Source organism: Trachemys scripta, chromosome 11 (genome assembly GCF_013100865.1).
Source record: "Trachemys scripta elegans isolate TJP31775 chromosome 11, CAS_Tse_1.0, whole genome shotgun sequence".
Lineage (NCBI taxonomy): Eukaryota > Metazoa > Chordata > Testudines > Emydidae > Trachemys > Trachemys scripta.
The window spans coordinates 47,242,328-47,263,593 of record NC_048308.1 but is presented as its reverse complement, the minus strand read 5'-3'; the positions used below and the strand labels follow the sequence as shown (position 1 = coordinate 47,263,593).

At 43.6% G+C, this 21,266-nt stretch overlaps 1 protein-coding gene across 1 annotated transcript; it reads left to right on the top strand.

The window, feature by feature from the left end:
* The first annotated feature begins 1,982 nt into the window (after nt 1–1,982).
* ZSWIM2 (zinc finger SWIM-type containing 2) lies at nt 1,983–19,710 on the top strand. The gene is made up of 9 exons (XM_034786368.1): nt 1,983–2,748; nt 3,106–3,182; nt 5,650–5,690; nt 6,378–6,588; nt 7,556–7,807; nt 9,500–9,584; nt 12,385–12,506; nt 13,611–13,764; nt 18,131–19,710. Exons 1-9 carry the CDS (start codon nt 2,539–2,541, stop codon nt 18,941–18,943), a joined length of 1,965 nt encoding a protein of 654 aa, XP_034642259.1. The 5' UTR covers nt 1,983–2,538; the 3' UTR covers nt 18,944–19,710.
* Nucleotides 19,711–21,266: the final 1,556 nt, after the last annotated feature.

Sequence of the window (21,266 nt, the reverse complement as noted above, 5' to 3'; positions counted from 1 at the left end):
GCGCTAGCGGCTTCACGGTTTGCCGGGCAGCCTCCAGACCCTGCGCCCCCGGCTGGGCACTTCCCCTCCCGGGCTCCAGCTGTGCTGGGGAAGCGCCGGCTGGGGGTGCAGGGTCTGGGGGCTGCCCTGCAAACCCTGAAGCCGGTAGCACTGGGGCAGCCTTTCCCCCTGGCTGGGAGTGGGAGGGAGGAGGGGACGGAGTTAGGGCAGAGAAGGGGCGGAGTTGGGGCGGGGCTAGGGTGGGGAAATGGGCGGGGCCAGGGCCCATGGAGGGTCCTCTTCTTTTATTTATGAGATATGGTAACCCTACCTGTACCCTTGGAGAGGTGATGAGCAGATGGTAGGAGAGATTAAATCACTAAGTGGTTATAAAGAGAACTATTATTTTTGTTGCTATGTATTTTTCATTGAAATGGGACAAGCTTTCCATTTTTATTATTATTGGGTAAATTAATTACGTAAGGATGCCTAAAGTATGAAATTGGTAATTAATCTAAAAGAAAGAGATACAAAAAATAAGAACACTAAACAAATAATGATCATCAGTATTTAAGGACTAAGGAAGAAACAAAGTGCAACAGTTCCCCCTGTTGGCTCCACAAAAACCAGGTTACTAACAAATACTGTTCCCAGATCGACACTCACATTATATTACTGGTACATAAGCATGAAAAAATTAAATACAAAATACCAGATTAATTTCAACTACATAAGAAAATAATCAAGTTTTGCGAAATGGTAGAGGACAAAGTGTTATTTTCAAACTTTTGAGGAAATGCTACAGACAGTGAAGAGTAAAAATAATATTGAAAAAACCACTGAGAGTGTTCTTAGGTTTATTTTTAGTTACTCATAATAAAGAGGGAAATACAAAAATGACGTTAAAGAAAGGTAAAGAGTTCACACAGGATTTCAATTAAGTTCTAAATTAGGGCTGCTATTTTTGGGCCAGTTACCTATGATGATGTGAATGATTTTGGCACAAGGCAAGTATCCACTCCCTCCCAGCTGATGTACACACTGCCCCTGCCCATTCCTTAGGTTCTGCTGCAAACAAGCATCCCTTCCTTATCCAGCCTGAACTGCAGCCAGGTCACTGCCACAAAGATTTTACATTGGTGAAGTAGACTCTGGCAATAAGACTATAAAAAGGCAGAGATAATGAAGAGAGAACTAAAACCAAACATTAATAAGGCTGCAGCGGAAGACATCTCACAATGGCCACAAAAGATTAAACAGAAAGGGTAAAGCCCACAGGTGAAAGGCCCTGCAATAAAAGAGCAGTTACACACTGGGAAGCAGGGTTTGGATGCTGCTCCATAAATCCCCATTATCTACTTGCTTGTTTGCTACAAACCCCTCCCAGATGCCCCCTGAAGCTAAATCTATTGTGTGGGAAGCTGTGGTGGTGGGTCATACTTCTACTGATATGTGATTTTTTACAACTGTGAAATAACACAAAATAAGATGGAAAAAACCTGGCAGGGGAGTATTACTCTGGTTTGGCCTGGCCTCTGCCCCTGCGGACAGGCCAACACCAGACTTAAGTGATGCTGTGGCTCCTTCCCCACTCTGAACTTTAGGGTACAGATGTGGGGGCCTGCATGAAAACTTCTAAGCTTAACTACCAGCTTAGATCTGGTCCCCTGCCACCACTCCCAATGTGCTAATTCCCTTCCTTGGGTAGCTTTGAGAGACTCTTCACCAATTCCCTGATCAATACAGATCCAAACCCCTTAGATCTTAAAACAAGGAGAAATTAACCATCCCCCCCTCCTCTCTCCCACCAACTCCTGGTGAATCAAGATCCAACCCCCTTGTATCTAAAAAACAGGGAAAATCAATCAGGTTCTTAAAAAGAAGGCTTTTAATTAAAGAAAAAGATAAAAATCATCTCTGTAAAATCAGGATGGAAAATAACTTTACAGGGTAATCAAACTTAAAGAGCCCAGAGAACCCCCCTCTAGCCTTAGGTTCAAAGTTACACCAGGTCACAACACCCAGCGTGGGAACCAAGCCCAGGCTCTGCCTGGGGAGAGTGTGGGGTGGATTTAGTCTCCAGCACACGCACACACGCACACACACCGTACCTGGAATTTTGTTTTAATCCCCCGGGGCGCCGGACACGCCCCAGCCTCTTACCCCGGGGCAGGATCTGCCCCGACCTCTCCCCACCCCCGGGCAGGCCCAGGCCCGACATGGGCCGGTGATAACAGGAAATAACACGAATTTCCCGAACAGTCCGAGCCCCACGGAGTTGCGCGGCTCTTCACGGGACAGGAGCCCCGGGGCCCAGCGCCGGGCAGAGGCCGATCCGCGGACGCCGCGCAGCACGAGCGCCCCGTGGCCTGGAAGGGCTCGTGGCCAGGACCCGGCCGCCGCGCGACACACCAGCAATTAACGGCTCCTGTGGAGCCAAGGGGCCGCGCGCGTCACAGCCAGTCAGTCAGCGTCTCCGCGTCGCTTTGCCCCCGCCACCCACGGGGGGGCGCGCGCGCGCTGAGAAGCGCGGAATGCCCCCAGGGACGCGCCGTTTCTATGGGGACCGGCATCAACGGCAGAGCGTCTGTGGCGGTTGTGGCCCCTCCACCTGCTCCCAGCCGGGCCCCCGCCATGTCCCGGCGGCGGTGCGCAAGCGCCGGGCTGAGCTGGCAGCAGGACCAGGCGCTGGGCAGCACCATGCGCATCGTGCGGGAGCTGGGCCCCACCGGCTTCGTGCTGCAGGAGGAGGGAGGGCCCGCGCACCGGGTACGGAGCGATGCGCGGGGGACAGGGGCGCGCTCGCTATGAAGCCCGGGGTGCCGCGCCAGCCCTGCCCGCCGCTGGGTGCTGAGTGACCCCCCGCCCCGCAGAGGGCAGCGAGCCCGGCCGGCTGGGTCTGCCGGAGAGTCAGCCAAGGGGGCCGCAAGTAGGGTGACCAGACAGCAAGTGTGAAAAATCAGGATGGGGGTGGGGGGTAATAGGAGCCTATATAAGAAAAAGACCCAAAAATCGGGACTGTCCCTCTAAAACCAGGACATCTGGTCACCCTAGCCGCAAGGTCCTTCCCCGGGCCCCAGCTCCCGCTGCGCCGCGACCGACGCTGCCGTCTGTCTGTTTCCCCAGGTGTTCCTGGGGGAGCCGCACTCCTGCACCTGCGCCATGTTCCTGAGGGAGAAGGACCTGTGCAGCCACATCTGCTGGTAAAGGGGTTGTTCGTGGCGCGGGGCATTTCCCCCTCTCCACCCTGGCTGCAGGGGCAAGGACAACCCTTACGCCTTCCTTTCCTCCAGGGAAGATGAAGCACTGGTACAGATCAGGTGTCAAAACAGGATTTGCTGAAACCACCACACTTACCTCTTAACTTCATAGTATAGGTGAAAGAGCAGGGAAAGAACCTAAGAATGGGGTGGCCGAAGTGCTCACAAAATCGTGCGATTTTGCAGTAAAATTACCTATTTTAAACGTAGAATGGAGGGTAACAAACTTTGTAACTATCTGGAAGAGAGAGTAGTAGGAGTGAACCTGGAAGTTACAGACCAGTGAGTCTTACTTCAGCTTCGGGTAAATTACAAACCCCCCTAGGTTAACATGAAATGATGGGGACAAACAAGCCATGGCTGCTGCAAAGGAAAATTGGTTGCTTTCTAATTTATCAGTTTGCTCCAGCGCCTCTTCCTTGATACCCCGATCTCTGAGAGTACTTCATCTTTATTACTGGGAGAATGCAGGCCCAGGATAGTTATCTCCACCCACATCCTCCATAGTGAAGACTGATGCAAGGAAACGATTTAGAGTCTCAGCAATGTCCTTATGTTGCTTAATTTCTCCCTTTAGGCCTTGGTGAGTCAGCAAACCTATCAATTTTATGAGAGGCTTCATAAAGAATTTCTTGATGGCTTTGACACCTTTGCATATTTGCTCTTCAAAATCAATTTGGCCCTCTGGTTTCCCTCTTACTTTTTACCTGCTCTAACTTATGCACTTTTTATTGGCCATTGGTCAGATTTCCAAAGTTTAAAGGATTTTTATCTAGCTCAAATGGCCTCTCAAACCTTGCCATTGAGCTAATTGGTTCACGCCTGGCCTGCTTGGTTCCTTATTTGTTCTGCAGTGCACAGGCCTTCAGAGATTTTTAAGCAGCATTCATGTCACCTCTAAGGACTTTACTTGCAACTTTAAGGCCTTTTTGACTAACCCTCTCATTTTATTTAACTGACTCTAGAAACTTTAGAAAGGGAATTATGTTTAGGTATCTTATTTCCTCCTTCCCCTCAGGGTGGTGTTACTATTTAATGGCTATTTCTACTTTTCAAATTAACGCTTGTGTCACATAAGACTCAATCAACAATAGTTTCTCCTCATGTTTGCTCTAGAATTAAGCATGAAATTGTTTCTCTAAATGTTGCACCAGTGTGCAATTTAACCAGTTAGATGTAGTCAATTATGTATTTCAATCTAAGAGAATTCTTTGACTGTGCAAACAAAATAGGGGATGAAAGAGAACAAGTGGATATAATTTTAATTTGGATTTCAAAAATGTCCCTCACAAGAGGCTCTTAAGGAAACCAGATAGATCTGGCATAGTAGCTAAAGTACTGTCATGGATTAGAAAATGGCAAAGAAATGGGGGAAAATAGTAGAAATAATTGGTAAGTACGAGGCTTTTAAACAACTGGCAGAGGCACAGAGGACCCCAGTTTGGATAAGAACGCATTTGTAACTTAGCACTGTAAACTTTTGTTCTTACAGTTTTAATCCCAATATTTTCTCTCTGAAGTATTTAAGATGGCTGTTGTCCTTGAAATGTAAATATGACGGGTTTACTCACAGAGCCCCCTTGGGACTGTCACCTGATGTGCTGGAATTACCTCTGAGCCCATTTTCCCTGCCAGCTTAGGACTCCAGAACCCTGCCTTGTTGAGCCAGACATGCTAGCCTGCTGCAAGACAGACCCAGGTCTGGTCCATGCCCCCAAAGCTGATTAGACTCACAGATTAGACTCCTTCCTAGTCTGGGCCCAATCCTTTCCCCTGGTACAGTCCTTGACATTTTAGGTGGAAACTAGAGGTGTTTTCATGACTGGCCGCCCCCTTTGTTCTGTTCCACCCCCTTTTATAGCTTTGGTACGAGGCAGGAATATTTTGTCTCTAGGTCTCCTCCCCTCGTTCTAAATGGAAAAGTACCAAATTTAAGATGGATTCCAGTATCAGATGACATGTTCACATGTCCTGTGAGACCCCAGCCTCCATTTTTCCAGGGCTGGCCCGCAGGTATTCAGAAAGGTTTGCAAGTAAACAGAGTCATTTACAACCAATTGTACTAGTCAATGGGAGCCATCAAGATTCTAAACCACCATTAATGGTCCACACTGCATAATTACAATAGGACCTCAGTTATACTTCATATTTCTAGCTTCAGATACAAGAATGATACATGCATACAAATAGGATGAACACACTCAGTAGATTATAACCTTTGTAATGATACCTTACAAGAGACCTTTTGCCTAGAGCATATTCCAGTTACATCGTATTCACATTCATAAGCATATTTCCATAAAACATTATGGAGTGCAATGTCACAGTAAAGTTGAAAGTAATAGCCAGTAGTTAGCTTTAGTTGACTTCCACAAGCACCACCTGATGGTTATCTTATTATCATTGTTAGGATATTGTTGAAAAAATTCAAAATTCCAAGAAACCATGAATGTAAGTATAATTCTTTTGCTTGCTTGCTTTATCTTGCATATAGAGTTTAAATGCACAAAGGCATTTAATTCTGCAATATGACACCTTTTTCATATCTGTAACACTGCTGCTAAAGGTACAACTATAAAGTACTTAAAGAAAAATATAGTCATTTGCAACACTTTCAGGGCCTTAGAGTAGAAGTTCATGTGATTTAATAAAGCACCTATCCTACTCAGGGTATCATAAAACATTTTCAGATCCAAGTACTTCATTGATTTGGCAAACGTATAATCCATTTTGCACTCGGACAGATTCTGCACTGCACCTCGTACTACTCATTACAGAAAGTGCAACTCCCTTCTAGCAATGTTTGTGCCACACATTCTAGGGGTGATGGGTCTCCTGGAATAAATTAATAGCTGCTGTTTGGGGTTGCTTCTGATCATCGTTTAAACATATACACCTGACTTGCGTTCTATAGAAAAACCTTTGAACCAATTTTGCCATAAAGATCAGTTTTAGACGTGAAGGTGTACAAACTATCGTTTCAAATTGCAATGAGAAATGAAGATATACAACATTTCTGGCACTAGAAGCACTGACATCGTTGGTTTGCTGCAGATGATTTACCCTGAAAGTTATGATATCTGAGTATTAGTAAATGTTAAATTTTTGCCAAAGAGTTTGAATTTGAGTTTTCTATAGATGCTTTTCAGCTGGGTCTTCTGGAAGGAGAGATCAATGATATACTTCAGCAAGAACAGACACTCCCTCCAAGAGCAAACACTCTCTCCACCAAAACATTACAGAAAGAGGATGATGGATACATTAATCAGAAAGAAATTGATGCAGAGGATGTCTGTCCTATTTGCCAGGAAGAGTTACTAAAGAAAATGTTTCCCATCACTTATTGCAGGTTAGATGTATAGTTTTTCTAGTTTGTTTTCATGGTGGAAACTCAGAAAAAGTTTTTTTTTTTGTTAGCTAATGATAGAAAGTTTCTACACAGTTAACGGTGCACGGATCCCATTGGAGGGCTGGTAAAAATCGTAATTTTAAATAGTTAATTTTTAGGGATGGGTTTTTTATAAATGCTCTTTGAAACAAAGCAGGGCTGTTGTGTTGCATTGTAGCTGAAAAACTATTGTATTAATGATACTGGGTTTTCTAAATGTTTATGGACAGGGTACAGTAACTGATGCCTGTTTCAGACCTTGTCTATACACTACAGTTTTTTTGACAAAAGTCAGTTTTCATTGACAGAACAGTGGAAGTGTACACCTTGAAATGCTCCTCCTGCTGATATAACTCCCCTGCTATGGAGACATAATAGAAGAACCTCAACAAGAGGTGTAGGACTTATGTCAGTGTAGTTAAGATGATGCAGTGTCTGTGTAGACACTGTGTTCCTTACATTGGCTGTCATTCTTGTCAATAAAGCTGACTCCTGGCCCCCCAGCCAGGCTGCTGCACTGTCTCTGCTCCAAGCTGGGTTGCTACTCAGGCTCCCTGTTCCCTGCCCCTTGGGGTCCTGGCTCCCTGCCAGGAGCACAGCAGCTGACTGGACTCTAGGCACGAATCTCCCCACTAGAGGCGAGAAGCCCCTGGTGTCTGCTCCCCTCCCCTCCGCTCCCAGCTGAGCGTATGGAGGCGAGAAGCCCCAGGCAGCAGCTGGGCTCCCTGTGGGGAGCTGACAGCCCTAACTCTCAGTTCCCCACACTGCCCCTCTTCAATTGGTGGAAGCACTCCTGCTGAGGACATGCACCACCGACAGAAGGAAGGTAGTGTGGACATCAGCTACTGCAGTAATTAATGTGGCTGTAAGTTGACCTAAAATAGGTTGACTCAAGATTGTATCATAGACATAACCTTACTTTCTGTAGGTACGGATGTGGAAACAATGTTCACATCACATGTATGAAGATTTGGGCTGATCACCAGGGTGAATTAGAGAGTGACTCTGTGGTGAAGTGTCCCCTCTGTAGAGAAGAATTTGCACCATTAAAGCTCATTTTAGAAGAATTCAGGAACTCCACTCAGCTTGTGACTGCAGCAGAGAAAGTCAGACTTGACAAACACCTTGGACTTCCCTGTAATAACTGCAGAGCATTTCCAATTGAGGGAAAATGCTACAAGTACGTACTTTTAAAACACTTTTAATTTAACAGTACAATTCCTTGTAACAACCTATAATTTACTACTTATTCCTTTTTGTCTTTACTATAACTAAACATACAGCGTTTCTCCTTCGGATAGATGACATTGGTTCTTATAGCTCAAGTCTAATTATATGCTCAACCCCTTGGTGCTGAGTTCTGGTCAATTTACATTACAGCGATCGGTGTAACAGACTCCTAATGGGATCTTTAGCTCAATGATATATGAGGTTGAGTCAGCACCTCCCAATTCCTTAGTGTAATGCATTTCATCTGCAGACTTATGGCTATATCCACTAAAAGCAAAGTCACTTTGCTCACACAAGAAATCGCATTGCCAGTGATGTGAGTAAAATTATTCATGTTTGTGGTGGCTGTAGGTCGACCTAACTTAAGTCTACTTAATTTTATAGCATAGACATGCCCTTAAAAGCAAGTAAAATTGAAAACACATCTAAAACTTAATCTAACTAGGTACAGGCTTTGCTCAAGATGGTTGTCTCTCACCAGTATTCTTCTCAGTTATGACTGAGTTTTCCTCGGTCAGGATCTTCCACAGAAGTACAAGATGCTGGCTACCCTTGTTTTCCTAGGTGAAGGATCTTTGCCTAAACATATTTCTCACCTATTTTCAGTTTCCAGAGACTTCAACCCCCCTTCTGTTGGTGAAACAGATGCCCTCCAGGGGTCTGCAGACCATAGGTTGAAAACCACAGTTCTGTGGTAATGACAACTTTTCGCTGACCTCTTTGTCATAGTCTGTGGACCCCCAAGGGAAGTGGAAGTGTACACCTTGAAATGCTCCTCCTGCTGATATAACTCCCCTGCTATGGAGACATAATAGAAGAACCTCAACAAGAGGTGTAGGACTTATGTTAGGGTACATCTACATTACAGGGGGGAGTCGATTTAAGATACGCAAATTCAGCTACGTGAATAGCGTAGCTGAATTCGACGTATCGCAGCCGACTTACCCCGCTGTGAGGACAGCGGCAAAATCGACTTCTGCGGCTTTCTGTCAGCGGCGCTTACTCCCACCTCCGCTGGTGGAGTAAGAGCGCCGATTTGGGGATCGATTGTCGCGTCCCGACGGGACGCGATAAATCGATCCCCGAGAGGTCGATTTCTACCCGCCGATTCAGGCGGGTAGTGTAGACCTAGCCTCAGTGTAGTTAAGATGATGCAGTGTCTGTGTAGACACTGTGTTCCTTACATTGGCTGTCATTCTTGTCAATAAAGCTGACTCCTGGCCCCCCAGCCAGGCTGCTGCACTGTCTCTGCTCCAAGCTGGGTTGCTACTCAGGCTCCCTGTTCCCTGCCCCTTGGGGTCCTGGCTCCCTGCCAGGAGCACAGCAGCTGACTGAACTCTAGGCACGAATCTCCCCACTAGAGGCGAGAAGCCCCTGGTGTCTGCCCCCCAAGGGTCCACAGACCACAACACTGGCATATACAATAACTTTTGTATAAAATTCAGCCAGAAACAAAGCAAAGGGTTTTATTTTATAAAAACTTTCACTGACGAAATGGGCTTGAGTCAAGATAATTTTATACTGTAATATGGGACTTCCTAATACTAAATAGTAGAATTTTCAACAAAGGCTTTTCATACATTAATAAGTTATACTAAACTGTTAACATTCCACTCTAACTACCTTATATTGTTATTTTTAGGTGCACTGAGTGTAGTGAATATCACCTATGCCATGAATGCTTCACTAGCTTTTGCCATCCTCCACATGTTTTCACCTTTCGACAGGTAGAGAACTATATTTTATTGCATCATATCCAAAGCTATCTAATGGTCAGACATAGAAAAACATTTTACGTAGGAATGTAAAGCTGATCTTGTTTTTTAAAAATAAAAACACCATTACAGTGACGAAGATTACCTGTGATTGAATATAAACCACTATGAAATACTTAAATAGCGAGGAAGGAGTAGAACCGTAAACTGAAATGGTACTTCAAAATAGGCTCAATTGTGGGGGTGAGAAGGAGACATGACAGGAATGTCAGCTGCCTCTGTACTATTTATCTTCTGTCTTGCTCTGGACCTTTCAAATTACTATCTGCAGAAACGGAACAGACAGAGAATGGGTCATTTCAGGGCAGGGGGACTGAATGTTGTCATCCCCTCTCCTGGCCCTCATGTCCGGTGGTATTTTCTATGAAAAAATAATACAGAACATACTGTATTAACTTCTCGGTGCCCCACTCCTTGGTAGGATCACCCTTTAAAAAAATGCTCAGGACAGCCACTAGCTGGAGGATCCCTATCAACATGGCTGTGTTGGAACCACAGTGCTAGGGGAGTGCTGGGAGCACAGACCTAAATCGAAGGCATGGGGTTATCACTGTGAACTACCTTGGCCCAGGATCTAAAAGGCTTGGGCAGTGATCTAGCCTATTATCAATTTGTGCATTTCCATAGTTAACTAATTTGTATATCACTAATTCACTGCGTAGAGTCAAGGCACATAAACCACATTAATGAGGATTGCCATAGTCTCCATAGGTTCAATGGCAGGTTCTGCAGTTTTGCTTCTCAAAACCCAGAAATATTAACTGCACTGGGCAGTACAGCATGGGGAGAAGGTGACCAACCCTCTGTGGAGAAAGAAGTGGTTCGGGACTATTTAGAAAAACTGGACGTGCACAAGTCCATGGGGCCGGATGCACTGCATCCGAGGGTGCTAAAAGAGTTGGCGGGTGAGATTGCAGAGCCATTAGCCATTATTTTTGAAAACTCATGGCGATCGGGGGAGGTCCCAGATGACTGGAAAAAGGCTAATGTAGTGCCCATCTTTAAAAAAGGGAAGAAGGAGGATCCGGGGAACTACAGGCCAGTCAGCCTCACCTCAGTCCCTGGAAAAATCATGGAGCAGGTCCTCAAGGAATCAATTATGAAACATTTAGAGGAGAGGAAAGTGATCAGGAACAGTCAGCATGGATTCACGAAGGGGAAGTCGTGCCTGACTAACCTAATTGCCTTCTATGATGAGATAACTGGCTCTGTGGATGAGGGGAAAGCAGTGGATGTGTTATTTCTTGACTTTAGCAAAGTTTTTGATACGGTCTCCCACAGTATTCTTGCCACCAAGTTAAAGAAGTATGGGCTGGATGAATGGACTGTAAGGTGGATAGAAAGCTGGCTAGATCGTCGGGCTCAACGGGTAGTGATCAATGGCTCCATGTCTAGTTGGCAGCCGGTTTCAAGTGGAGTGCCCCAAGGGTCGGTCCTGGGGCCGGTTTTGTTTAATATCTTTATTAATGATCTGGAGGATGGTGTGGACTGCACTCTCAGCAAGTTTGCAGATGACACTAAACTAGGAGGCGTGGTAGATACACTAGAGGGTAGGGATCGGATACAGAGGGACCTAGACAAATTAGAGGATTGGGCAGAAAAAAACCTGATGAGGTTCAACAAGGACAAGTGCAGAGTCTTGCACTTAGGACGGAAGAATCCCATGCACTGCTACAGACTAGGGACCGAATGGCTAGGTAGCAGTTCTGCTGAAAAGGACCTAGGGGTCACAGTGGACGAGAAGCTGGATATGAGTCAACAGTGTGCTCTTGTTGCCAAGAAGGCTAACGGCATTTTGGGCTGTATAAGTAGGGGCATTGCCAGCAGATCGAGGAACGTGATCGTTCCCCTTTATTCGACATTGGTGAGGCCTCATCTGGAATACTGTGTCCAGTTTTGGTCCCCACACTACAAGAAGGATGTGGAAAAATTGGAAAGAGTCCAGCGGAGGGCAACAAAAATGATTAGGGGTCTGGAGCACATGACTTATGAGGAGAGGCTGAGAGAACTGGGATTGTTTAGTCTCCAGAAGAGAAGAATGAGGGGGGATTTGATAGCAGCCTTCAACTACCTGAAGGGGGGTTCCAAAGAGGATGGAGCTCGGCTGTTCTCAGTGGTGGCAGATGACAGAACAAGGAGCAATGGTCTCAAGTTGCAGTGGGGGAGGTCCAGGTTGGATATCAGGAAAAACTATTTCACTAGGAGGGTGGTGAAACACTGGAATGCGTTACCTAGGGAGGTGGTAGAGTCTCCTTCCTTGGAGGTTTTTAAGGCCCGGCTTGACAAAGCCCTGGCTGGGATGATTTAGCTGGGAATTGGTCCTGCTTTGAGCAGGGGGTTGGACTAGATGACCTCTTGAGGTCCCTTCCAACTCTGATATTCTATGATTCTATGATTCTAACTCTTCAAGTTTACCATCCATAAGGATAAGTTTGTTTGGGTTTTTGGTTTCTTAGACATGGGGGCCAAGATTGTCCTGCACTGTTGTGAGAGACAGCACAGCACTTCAGAGCTTTTGCAAAACCACATACAAGAGAGCCTCTTAAAATACAGGGACTTCAGTCAGAATGGTGATTAATCTGTGTTTGTTGCTACAGAAATTTCTAGAGAACAAATTTGTTAAATTGTTCATAGTTTCTTTTCATGATTTACAAAACCCATATTTTGGCTACTGAAAATTGGAGGGTTTTTTCTCAATTACTTCTTGCACCATATTCTGCGGTCTTTCATTAGCTCTATCGGTATTCAACAGAAGAGAAATCAGAAGTGGAGGTCACTTGACCAAGTTTCACAATTGTCAACTTCAGGAGGAAATTTAAAAAGCGTTAATCCAGGCGATAATTCTAAAGAAGAGATGTTACATCTTCAGGAGAAGTAAGATACAATTTTTTCATACTATTTAATGTAATCAAATTCAGCATTCTTTAAAAACAATTCTTTTTTTTCAATTCATGAAGATTTACTTTTGTTTATAGAAATGATCCTGGAAAGGGTAACAGGAAATGCTTTAGAGAAACCAGATGTGTATTAACGTCATATCTTCTCAATCTAGATAAAATAAAATTTTAAACGCACTTTGCAGGTGAGTGTGATTCTGCTCACCTGTGTTTAGAGACTAATGGCATGAGCCTTGGAAAAACATTTTAAACCATCACATTATGAACTACCCTTTGAATAGCAGTAAAAAAAGACAGCAAAAAGCAAAAACTATGCATTTAAAAAATTAAATGTGTTTGTGGAATTTCTGAATGGAAAGAGAAACTACCAGCAATATCATAAGAAAACCTTATGAAAATAGGCTTACCATCCAAGTTTTCAGATGAAAAAGATTTGAATAAATATGAATTAATGTGCTTATTGAAATAAAACTCTTTGCAGTTCATTGATAACTAAGAGCTAGCATCATGCCACTTTGCACTAGAACAGAATACTGTTTTAGTGCACTCTAACTGCAACAGGATCCACACATGCAAACAAAATCTGTGTATACCTCACAGAAAGTCTTAGTGAGGAAGGATAGCCTTGTGGTTAAGACACAAGCCTGGGCCTCAGCACATAAGGATTAATTTCCTGGCTCAGCACAAGCTCCCTGCGTGACCTTGAGCAAGTCACGTGATCCCTTTTTGTGCCTTGGTTCTCTCAGAAATAAAAAGGAGATTATAATCTTTCAACCAAAAGTTATAGGCTTGATGCAAGAATTACTTGAGTGAAATTCTCCGGCCTGTTTAATACAGAAGGTCAGACTAGATTATCATAATGGCCTCTCTTCTGCAGAGAGTAAGGGCCCACTGATGATGGTTTTGTAGCAAGATCAGGGCCTCAGTAATAGTGGCCAAATACATTAATCTGCTGAACCATCAGCTTGTAAAGTGATAGTCCTATCACCAAAACTAGCCTGCCATTTTGAAGGTTTCAGTTTCTATTGCTATTTTCCTACTATGTACTGAAAAAACATGTTGTGTATTTTCTATTGTTTAGGTCCAGTTGCATCCCAAAGCACATTGTAAAATCTTTACCTCTGATGTTGATTAGAAAATGTAGCAACTTTCTTGCTCCAGGTTTGCAATGTAGGCTCTGCTTGAAGATCTTTTGTCTTGGTCAGTATGCAAGACTCTTGCCATGTAATCACAAGGTAAAGAAAACTAAAGGCTCTAAATTTTACTGAACCCAAAACCCAGTGTTCATGCCAAAATCCCACTGTTAGTCTGTGTGTTCATGCTTGTGGTTCAGCTCTTTAACATAGTCTAGTCACTTATAATTCTCTTCTACAAAGTTGATGAAAATGTAAGCATTGGAGGGAATATGTGAAGTATGCTGAATGCAGTGTTGTTGTAGTTGTGTTGGTCCCAGGATATTAGAGACAAGGTGGGTGAGGTAATATCTTTTATTGGACCAACTGCTGTTGGTGAGAGAGACAAGCTTTCATGCTTACACAGAGCTCTTCTTCAGCTCTGGGAAAGCTTACTCAAGCTAGGTCTACACTACAGCTTACGTTGGCATAAAAATGTCACTCAGGGGTATGAATAAGCTCTCTCCCATCGGCTTAGAGCAGTGATCCCCAACCTTGGCGGCGGATGCTCATCTGCCGGCCAGTACGCAGGCGCACGACGCCCCGGCGCCCACGGGCACTGTGTTGGGGACCCCTGGCTTAGAGCATCTGCACTAGCAGCATTACAGCTGCATCGGTGCAGCTGCGCTGCTGTAAGCTCTGTAGTGTAGCTGTAGCCTCAGTGTCACAACTATATACAAGATGGAACAGATTGTTTAATATAAGTAGTTAATATATTTCAAGGAACCATTCAGGGTGAAGTGGGCTGTTAACACCCTTCCAGTCAGTGACGGCTCTAGATTTTTTGCCGCCCCAAGCAAAAAAAAAAAAAAAAAAAGCCACCCCTGAAATTGTGCCACCTGAAGCACGAGCTTGGTTTGCTGGTGCCTAGAGCTGGTCCTGCTTCCAGACATAGGGAGGAAAGGAAAGCGGGGGGGGGGGGGGGGGGGGGGGGGGGGGGGAACAGCTGGGGGGAGTTGTCAGTGGGCTATAGATTGTTGTAATAAGCCATAAATCCAGTGTCTCTATTCAATGCTGATTTTTAGTGTTTAGCAAAGATATGAATTTTAAGCTAATCTTTTGAAGATGTTGTGCAGGTTTCCTTTGAGGATGAGGGCTTAGAAGTCAGATATAGAGTGATTGCTTTGTGAAAAGTGTTCACCCATAGGTGTTGAGGTGGTTTTGTGTTTTATCACTTTCCTGTTCAAGTTCATACAAGAGCGTAGTGATTGTCTAGCCAGTTGCTGTAGGGGCATTGAATGCACTGAATGAGGTATATCACATGTTGTGATAGCTATGGATCGGACCCATGAATCTTGAAAGGTGTGTTGATGGGGCAGCTTCCTCCAGTACACAACAGACTTCCTCCACAAACTCCAACATTAACAGCTGCCCTCAGAACACCATCCTTGTCACCATGAACGTCATCGCCTTATACACCAGCATCCCTCACAATGATGGCATAGCTGCCTGCCTCAAATATTTACAAGACAATGACCAACCCTCAGCTGTCCTCCTCAAACACGACTATTTCATCCTCACCCATAACGATTTAATATTCAACAATAAACACTTTGTCCAAACCATGGGAACAGCTGTGAGTACTAGGATGACTCCCCAATATGCCAGCCTCCTCATGAGTAACTTTGAAGAATAATTTTTAGACAAATGCACCACAAAAACAATGATACACCTGAGATACATCAATGATATTTTCATCCTCCGGACAGACAAAACACTCCCTCAGAGATTTCCACCACAACTTCAACAACCCACCAGTTGTCCATTAAACTCTTTTTGGAACACCCCCACACCAGCATCAAATTCCTGGACATCATGATCAGCTTTAGCAATGGAACCCTATATACAAGAAACCCACGGATCACCACACCTACCTTCATCGATCCAGTAACCACCTCAAACACACCAAAACAGCTGTTATCTACAACCAGGCACTCATACGACAGAATATGCTCTGAGGAGAAAGTCCAGGATATACACCTTAACACACTCAAAACTGCCTTCACCAAACAAGGATACTCTATCAGAGAAGTAGATCGCATCATGGAATGGGTCACCCAAACACCCCAAGAGAACTTGCTTCAATACAGAAATAAAACTCCCTCTGACCACACGCCCCTAGTTATCAGCTGCCCTCCCACACTGGAACGCATAGAGGGTATCACTAAACAATTACAATGCATATTTGATGGGGACCCCATCCTGAAATAAATCTCTCAACCCCACCTCTTCTGGCCTTCAAAAAAACCCCAGCCTCTCCAAGCTCATCGTCAGAAACAATCTCCCCACAGACCAGGACATACCAACTCAAAGGGGCACCACGCTCTTCCAGAACAGCAGATGCAAAACCTGCAGACATATCTCCACTGCTACAATGATTAACACCCCCCACAACACACCTTTCAAGATCCATGGGTCCTACACATGTCTATCACAACATATAGTATACCTCATCCAGTGCACTAAATGCCTCTATAGCAACTATGTGGGTGAAACCAGACAATCATTACACTTTCAAATGAATTTGCACAGGAAAATGATGATAAAAGACAAAACTACCACGTCCCCTAAGGGTGAACACTTTTCACAAAGCGATCACTCTAAATCTGACCTCTTTGTCTCATCCTCAAAGGAAACCTGCACAACACTTTCAAAAGATGAGCCTGGGAGCTTAAATTCATACAACTTTGCTAGACACTAAAAATCATGGACTGAATAGAAATACTGGATTTATGACTTATTACAACAATATATAACCCACTAACAACTTCCTTCCAGTTGTTTCCCCCTTCCTTTCCATGCTATGACTGGAGGGGTGCTAACCGCCCACTTCACCTTGAATGGTCCCTTGAAATAAGTGTTAACTACTTATGCTAAACAATATGTTCCATCTTGTATTTAGCTGTGACACGGAGGCCAGGTCTACGCTATGCCCTTACTTTGGAATAACCATGTCGCTCAGGGCTGTGAAAGATCCACCCCTCTGAGTGACGTAGTTATACCAACATTAACCCTCCCTCCCCCGCGTAGACAGTGCTGTGTTACTGGGAGAGCTTCTCTCGCCGACATAGCTACCACCTCTCATGGAGGTGGAGTTATTAAGCTGACGGGAGAGCACTGTCCCATCGGCTTAAAGCATCTTCTCCAGAAGTGCTACAGCAGTGAAGCTGCACTGATGATGCAAGTTTGTAGTGTAGACCTAACCTGAGTACGTTTCCCAGACCTGAAGAAGAGCCCTATGTAAGCTCAAAAGCTTGTTTCTCTCACCAACAGCAGTTGATTCAATAAAAGATATTACCTCACCCACCTTGTCTTTCTAATACCTTGGGACTGCCACAGTTACAACAGTGCAACCCAAGTTAAAAAGCAGAATTGCCAGGTCTTCACTGCTATTTCAACGCTGGTTATCTAACCTGAGTTAGGATTTTTTTTTTCTGCAGTGAAGACATACCCTGTGTCTCTAACAAATGAGCAAACTTCTTTTCTCCTTTGCAGAGAGGAACACCTCTGACCTGTGCTCTGAGAGGTTTCCTGAAATGGAACCTATAATATTATTTGACTTTCGAGTGCTTAGACTTGCAACCTTAGAGTTCTTTCAATATACATTTGTAGAAAGGAGCTTCACTCATCTGAAACTCAGATATCTTGCAACAAATTGGCAAACATTTTGGTAAATGCCCTGGCTTGGGACTACCTATCTGATTATACCACTCTAGTACCTTACCACGTGCATTATAGGCAGGCTACAAGAAAAGTCTCTCTTCTCCAGCACACCTTAGGAAGCTCATAGAAGATCTCCTTTTTCAGATTTGTATAACTGCTGGGGATCTTCTAGTTGACAAACATGATGAACTATTTTTATAGCAATTCACTCCATCCTGTAAAAAGAAAAGCCAGTGTTACCTGAAAGTACACAAACAAATATTAATCTAACATCTATAGTTAGTATCTTTTTATAGATTTCTAGCAAGAGTGGCAAGCAAAGTGCCAGGAGAATTAGGCTGAAAGAAAAATACTGAAGTCAACATTGAGTCTGTAGATCAGTGAGCATAGGTGCAACTATTTTCTTCATGGGAGGTGATTAAAAATTTATTTGAAATCTGAAGCCCATCAATAAATGTGCTTCAAACGTATTGATTTACAGCAGCCAATCTAAGTTGAGATAAGGCACTTTCCATAGTAAATTAGAGTTGGGACTTGATACATGAAAGGAGTATGCCAATTATACACAAATGTAGCTCCACTGAGACCCACTGAAGGGACTTCTGGTTTATAATGGTAAGAGAAAAGAATCCGGCTCCTTTGAATGTTGTTTTTGCATGCAAGAATAATTACTTCTATAGTATTCTTCCAAGTTGGATTAAGTATTATTATATTGATAATTATCAGGACACAGCTCCATATATCTTAACGGACTCTCTTTTTTTAGTTCCACAGAGAATGTATTGACAACTGGTTATTGCACCAAAAAAATGCATGTCCTATTGATGGATATATTGTATATAATCCATTAACCTGGAAGGATATATCCGCCAATCGTGATGTTAATCAGCCAGGATCTCAAACAAATACTACCAAACTTGCAAAGCAGATGGAACCAGAGCTTTTCATACCTGGAATTGGATTGTTCTTCAAGCAAACATTATTAGGCCACCCACTTGAAAAATCTCAAGATAGCCTCCAAAGACTTCATAACAATAAAGCCCCACCACATTCTCAACAGGGTTTAATTTTAAATGGTATAAGCTACTTTCATTTAGGAGATTCTGATTCTAGTCAGCACAGCATTGATAGAAATTTAAATCTGCAATTTTCCAGGCATGGTAAGGATTTAGCCCATAAGCCTTTCCAGAAAACACTCTCTCAAAAATCCTATTCTGTTACATCTAGAAAAGATGCGATTTCTAATAGTACGAGAGGCTTAAATGGAACTTGTACGAATAAAGAAAAAGGAGCAGAAGTGTGCTATGACCATGCTAACCCAAACAAAGTAGTTTCTTTTGAAGACAGGAATAACCATGACATTTCAGCATGTGTAAGATTTCCTGGGAAATTGAACTTTGAGGATAATTTGGGGGGTACAATTGACTGTACGTTCCCAAAAGGGGACAGTAAGTGTGTGGGAAAAGCCAGTCAGCAGAGAAGACTTCTAGCAAGACCACCTAAGCGTAAGCCTCTGGGCCTTAAAACTACAGAAGTAGCTTTATTCATGGAAGGAATTCCACTGCACAACAAGTCATAATATAAAGAATGTATGAAGTGTTTAGAAAACACCTATATTTTTATAGTTTTAAACTAACGCTTTTTTCTGAGATTTTATTTTCCATTAGTGTATTCCCTAGAGGCTGTTTCTACCAAGTTTAAAGGTCCTTTACACCATGGACTGGAGTCCCAAGAATCAGATCCAATAACTAACCTGGGGTGAATAAAGTGAAGCTAAAAGCTGAAGTATTTATTGCAAAAATACTAATAATTTTAAAACTTACAGCTCTTAGGTGGCTAGTCAAGGATATAATGCAAGTCTTTCCTGTTCTCTCAGCAATTCTAAGTTACTATGTTGAAATAAAATATTCAGATTTTAAGTGAAAGACTACAAAGTGGGCTTTAGAGTACTGTAAAGCAGATTTGATATACACATCTCACTTAACATAGAAATCCACAATACTATTTTTAGTTGCTTTTCAGAGTAGAATCACACCATTGAAGATCAAAGTTTGATGCACCATTTTTTAACCTCCAATTAACTTCAGCCAAAAAAAGAGGAACTTAATATGTTGCAGGGGACCAAATATCAGGGTCTTTAATTTATTTGAAATTAATTGGAGCAAGTATTTTATCTAGTTATATCAAATTATGTCCGACTAGTATTTACATATTGCTGAAATACTAATACTGAACCCGCCATTTTCAATAAAATAAAGATTTGACAGAACCTATTTATAATATTGAATTATATTAAAGCCATTCTTTCTCTGCTGACATTCTAACTCTTTTCCTATACATTTCCATTGACATAAAAACAATATACAAGACATATTATGATTAAATCACTACTCATGATCTAAAAGTTGGTGGGCTGCTATCTGACATCAGACAAGGAGCTCTTGGGTAATTTAACAAAAATGATATTCATTTTCAGAGTACAGACCAAAGGAAAACAGTATCATCTGAGGAGTAAATTTTTACTATAATGCATAGGAATTTAGCCACACAACTCCCATTAACCTTAGTGTATGTCTGCATCCCTGTGCATTGTACTGTCGCAGGGTAGGTACATCCCATCACAGGTACTGGGTCACATATGGAGAGAAGAAAGGGAAAGGCTGTACAGCAGTCAGTTAGGTCCCACATTAGTGACCCTGACTATAAACTGGGGTAGTATGGCCTAATGGCCAGAGTCAATAAAGCAGCCCTCCCAGTCAGGGCAACATGATCTAATAGCCTGAGTCAAGAGCACAGCCCTTCTACTCAGGTCAGCGTGGCGAAATAGCCCAAGTCAATAGTACGTGCCTCCTGCTCAGGGTAGTGTAGCCTAATAACTAGAGTCAATAGCACGGTCCTTCTACCCAGGACAGAGTAGCCTAAGGGCCAGAGTCAATAAATGTGCCCACTTCTGGGATACAGTGTGGCCTATTGGCTTGTTGGGGAAGTGGGGTGCCCAGGGTAGGGGGACTCAGGCCCTCCCTGCTCCTCCACGTCCCATCCCAGGGCCCTGGCAGTGATGGGAGTGCTCACCACCGAGTCAGCAGGAAGCTTCCCAAAACACACTGGCCGGTTCCCTGGTTCACTCACCAGAGCAAAGGCTAAGTCCCCTGGGCTGCTTCCTACCCTTTCTCCCTCAGCAATGCTCCATAGTTCCCCCCCACCCCTGGGTCTCTGGGGTCCTCAAGCAGTGTAGCTCCTGCTGGTGCGGTCTCTTCTCTGGGTTCGTCAGGCAGCCTGGAGTCCATCTGGAGCTCTGTGTGTCATGAGTTTGTAATCGAGGCCTGTAGCAACTCCCTGAAGAGAGCCAGCAGCCTGTGTCATCCCACTTCAGCAGCCTGCCCAAACTGAGGTGAGCTGCTTCCTTTTACACTCTGCCTCCAGGTTGCGCATGTGTAGCAGGGTCTGAAGGGTGGGGCTTCCTCAGCCTGCAAAGCACAGTTAACCCTTTGGGGGCTGGTGCGGGGTAGGTACACCCCATCACATGTACCAGTAAGTTAATCAGTTACTAATACTAAACAGAAAAACTATTTTAAAAAAAGTATTAAAATGTAGATATTTGTGATAGCAAACCACAATTTTTTTTACGATTTGGTTCTGATAAAATGAGAAATGGGAGGTGATTTTATGAAACCTATTCAAATAATTTATTCCCAGGCATCTAATATTGCTTTGGTCTTTAAATCAGATGCTGTAGATTTTGGTAGTGCTTACAAACTCTCTAGTTGCAATATTTTTATTGCTATCTTCCATCCAGTTGCTTCAAATTATATTTAATGAGATCCATCAAGTATGCTATGATGTAGTGTATCCGTTTTAATATTTGTTTTGTTGTATTTTATTTTATTTTGAAAAGTACAACC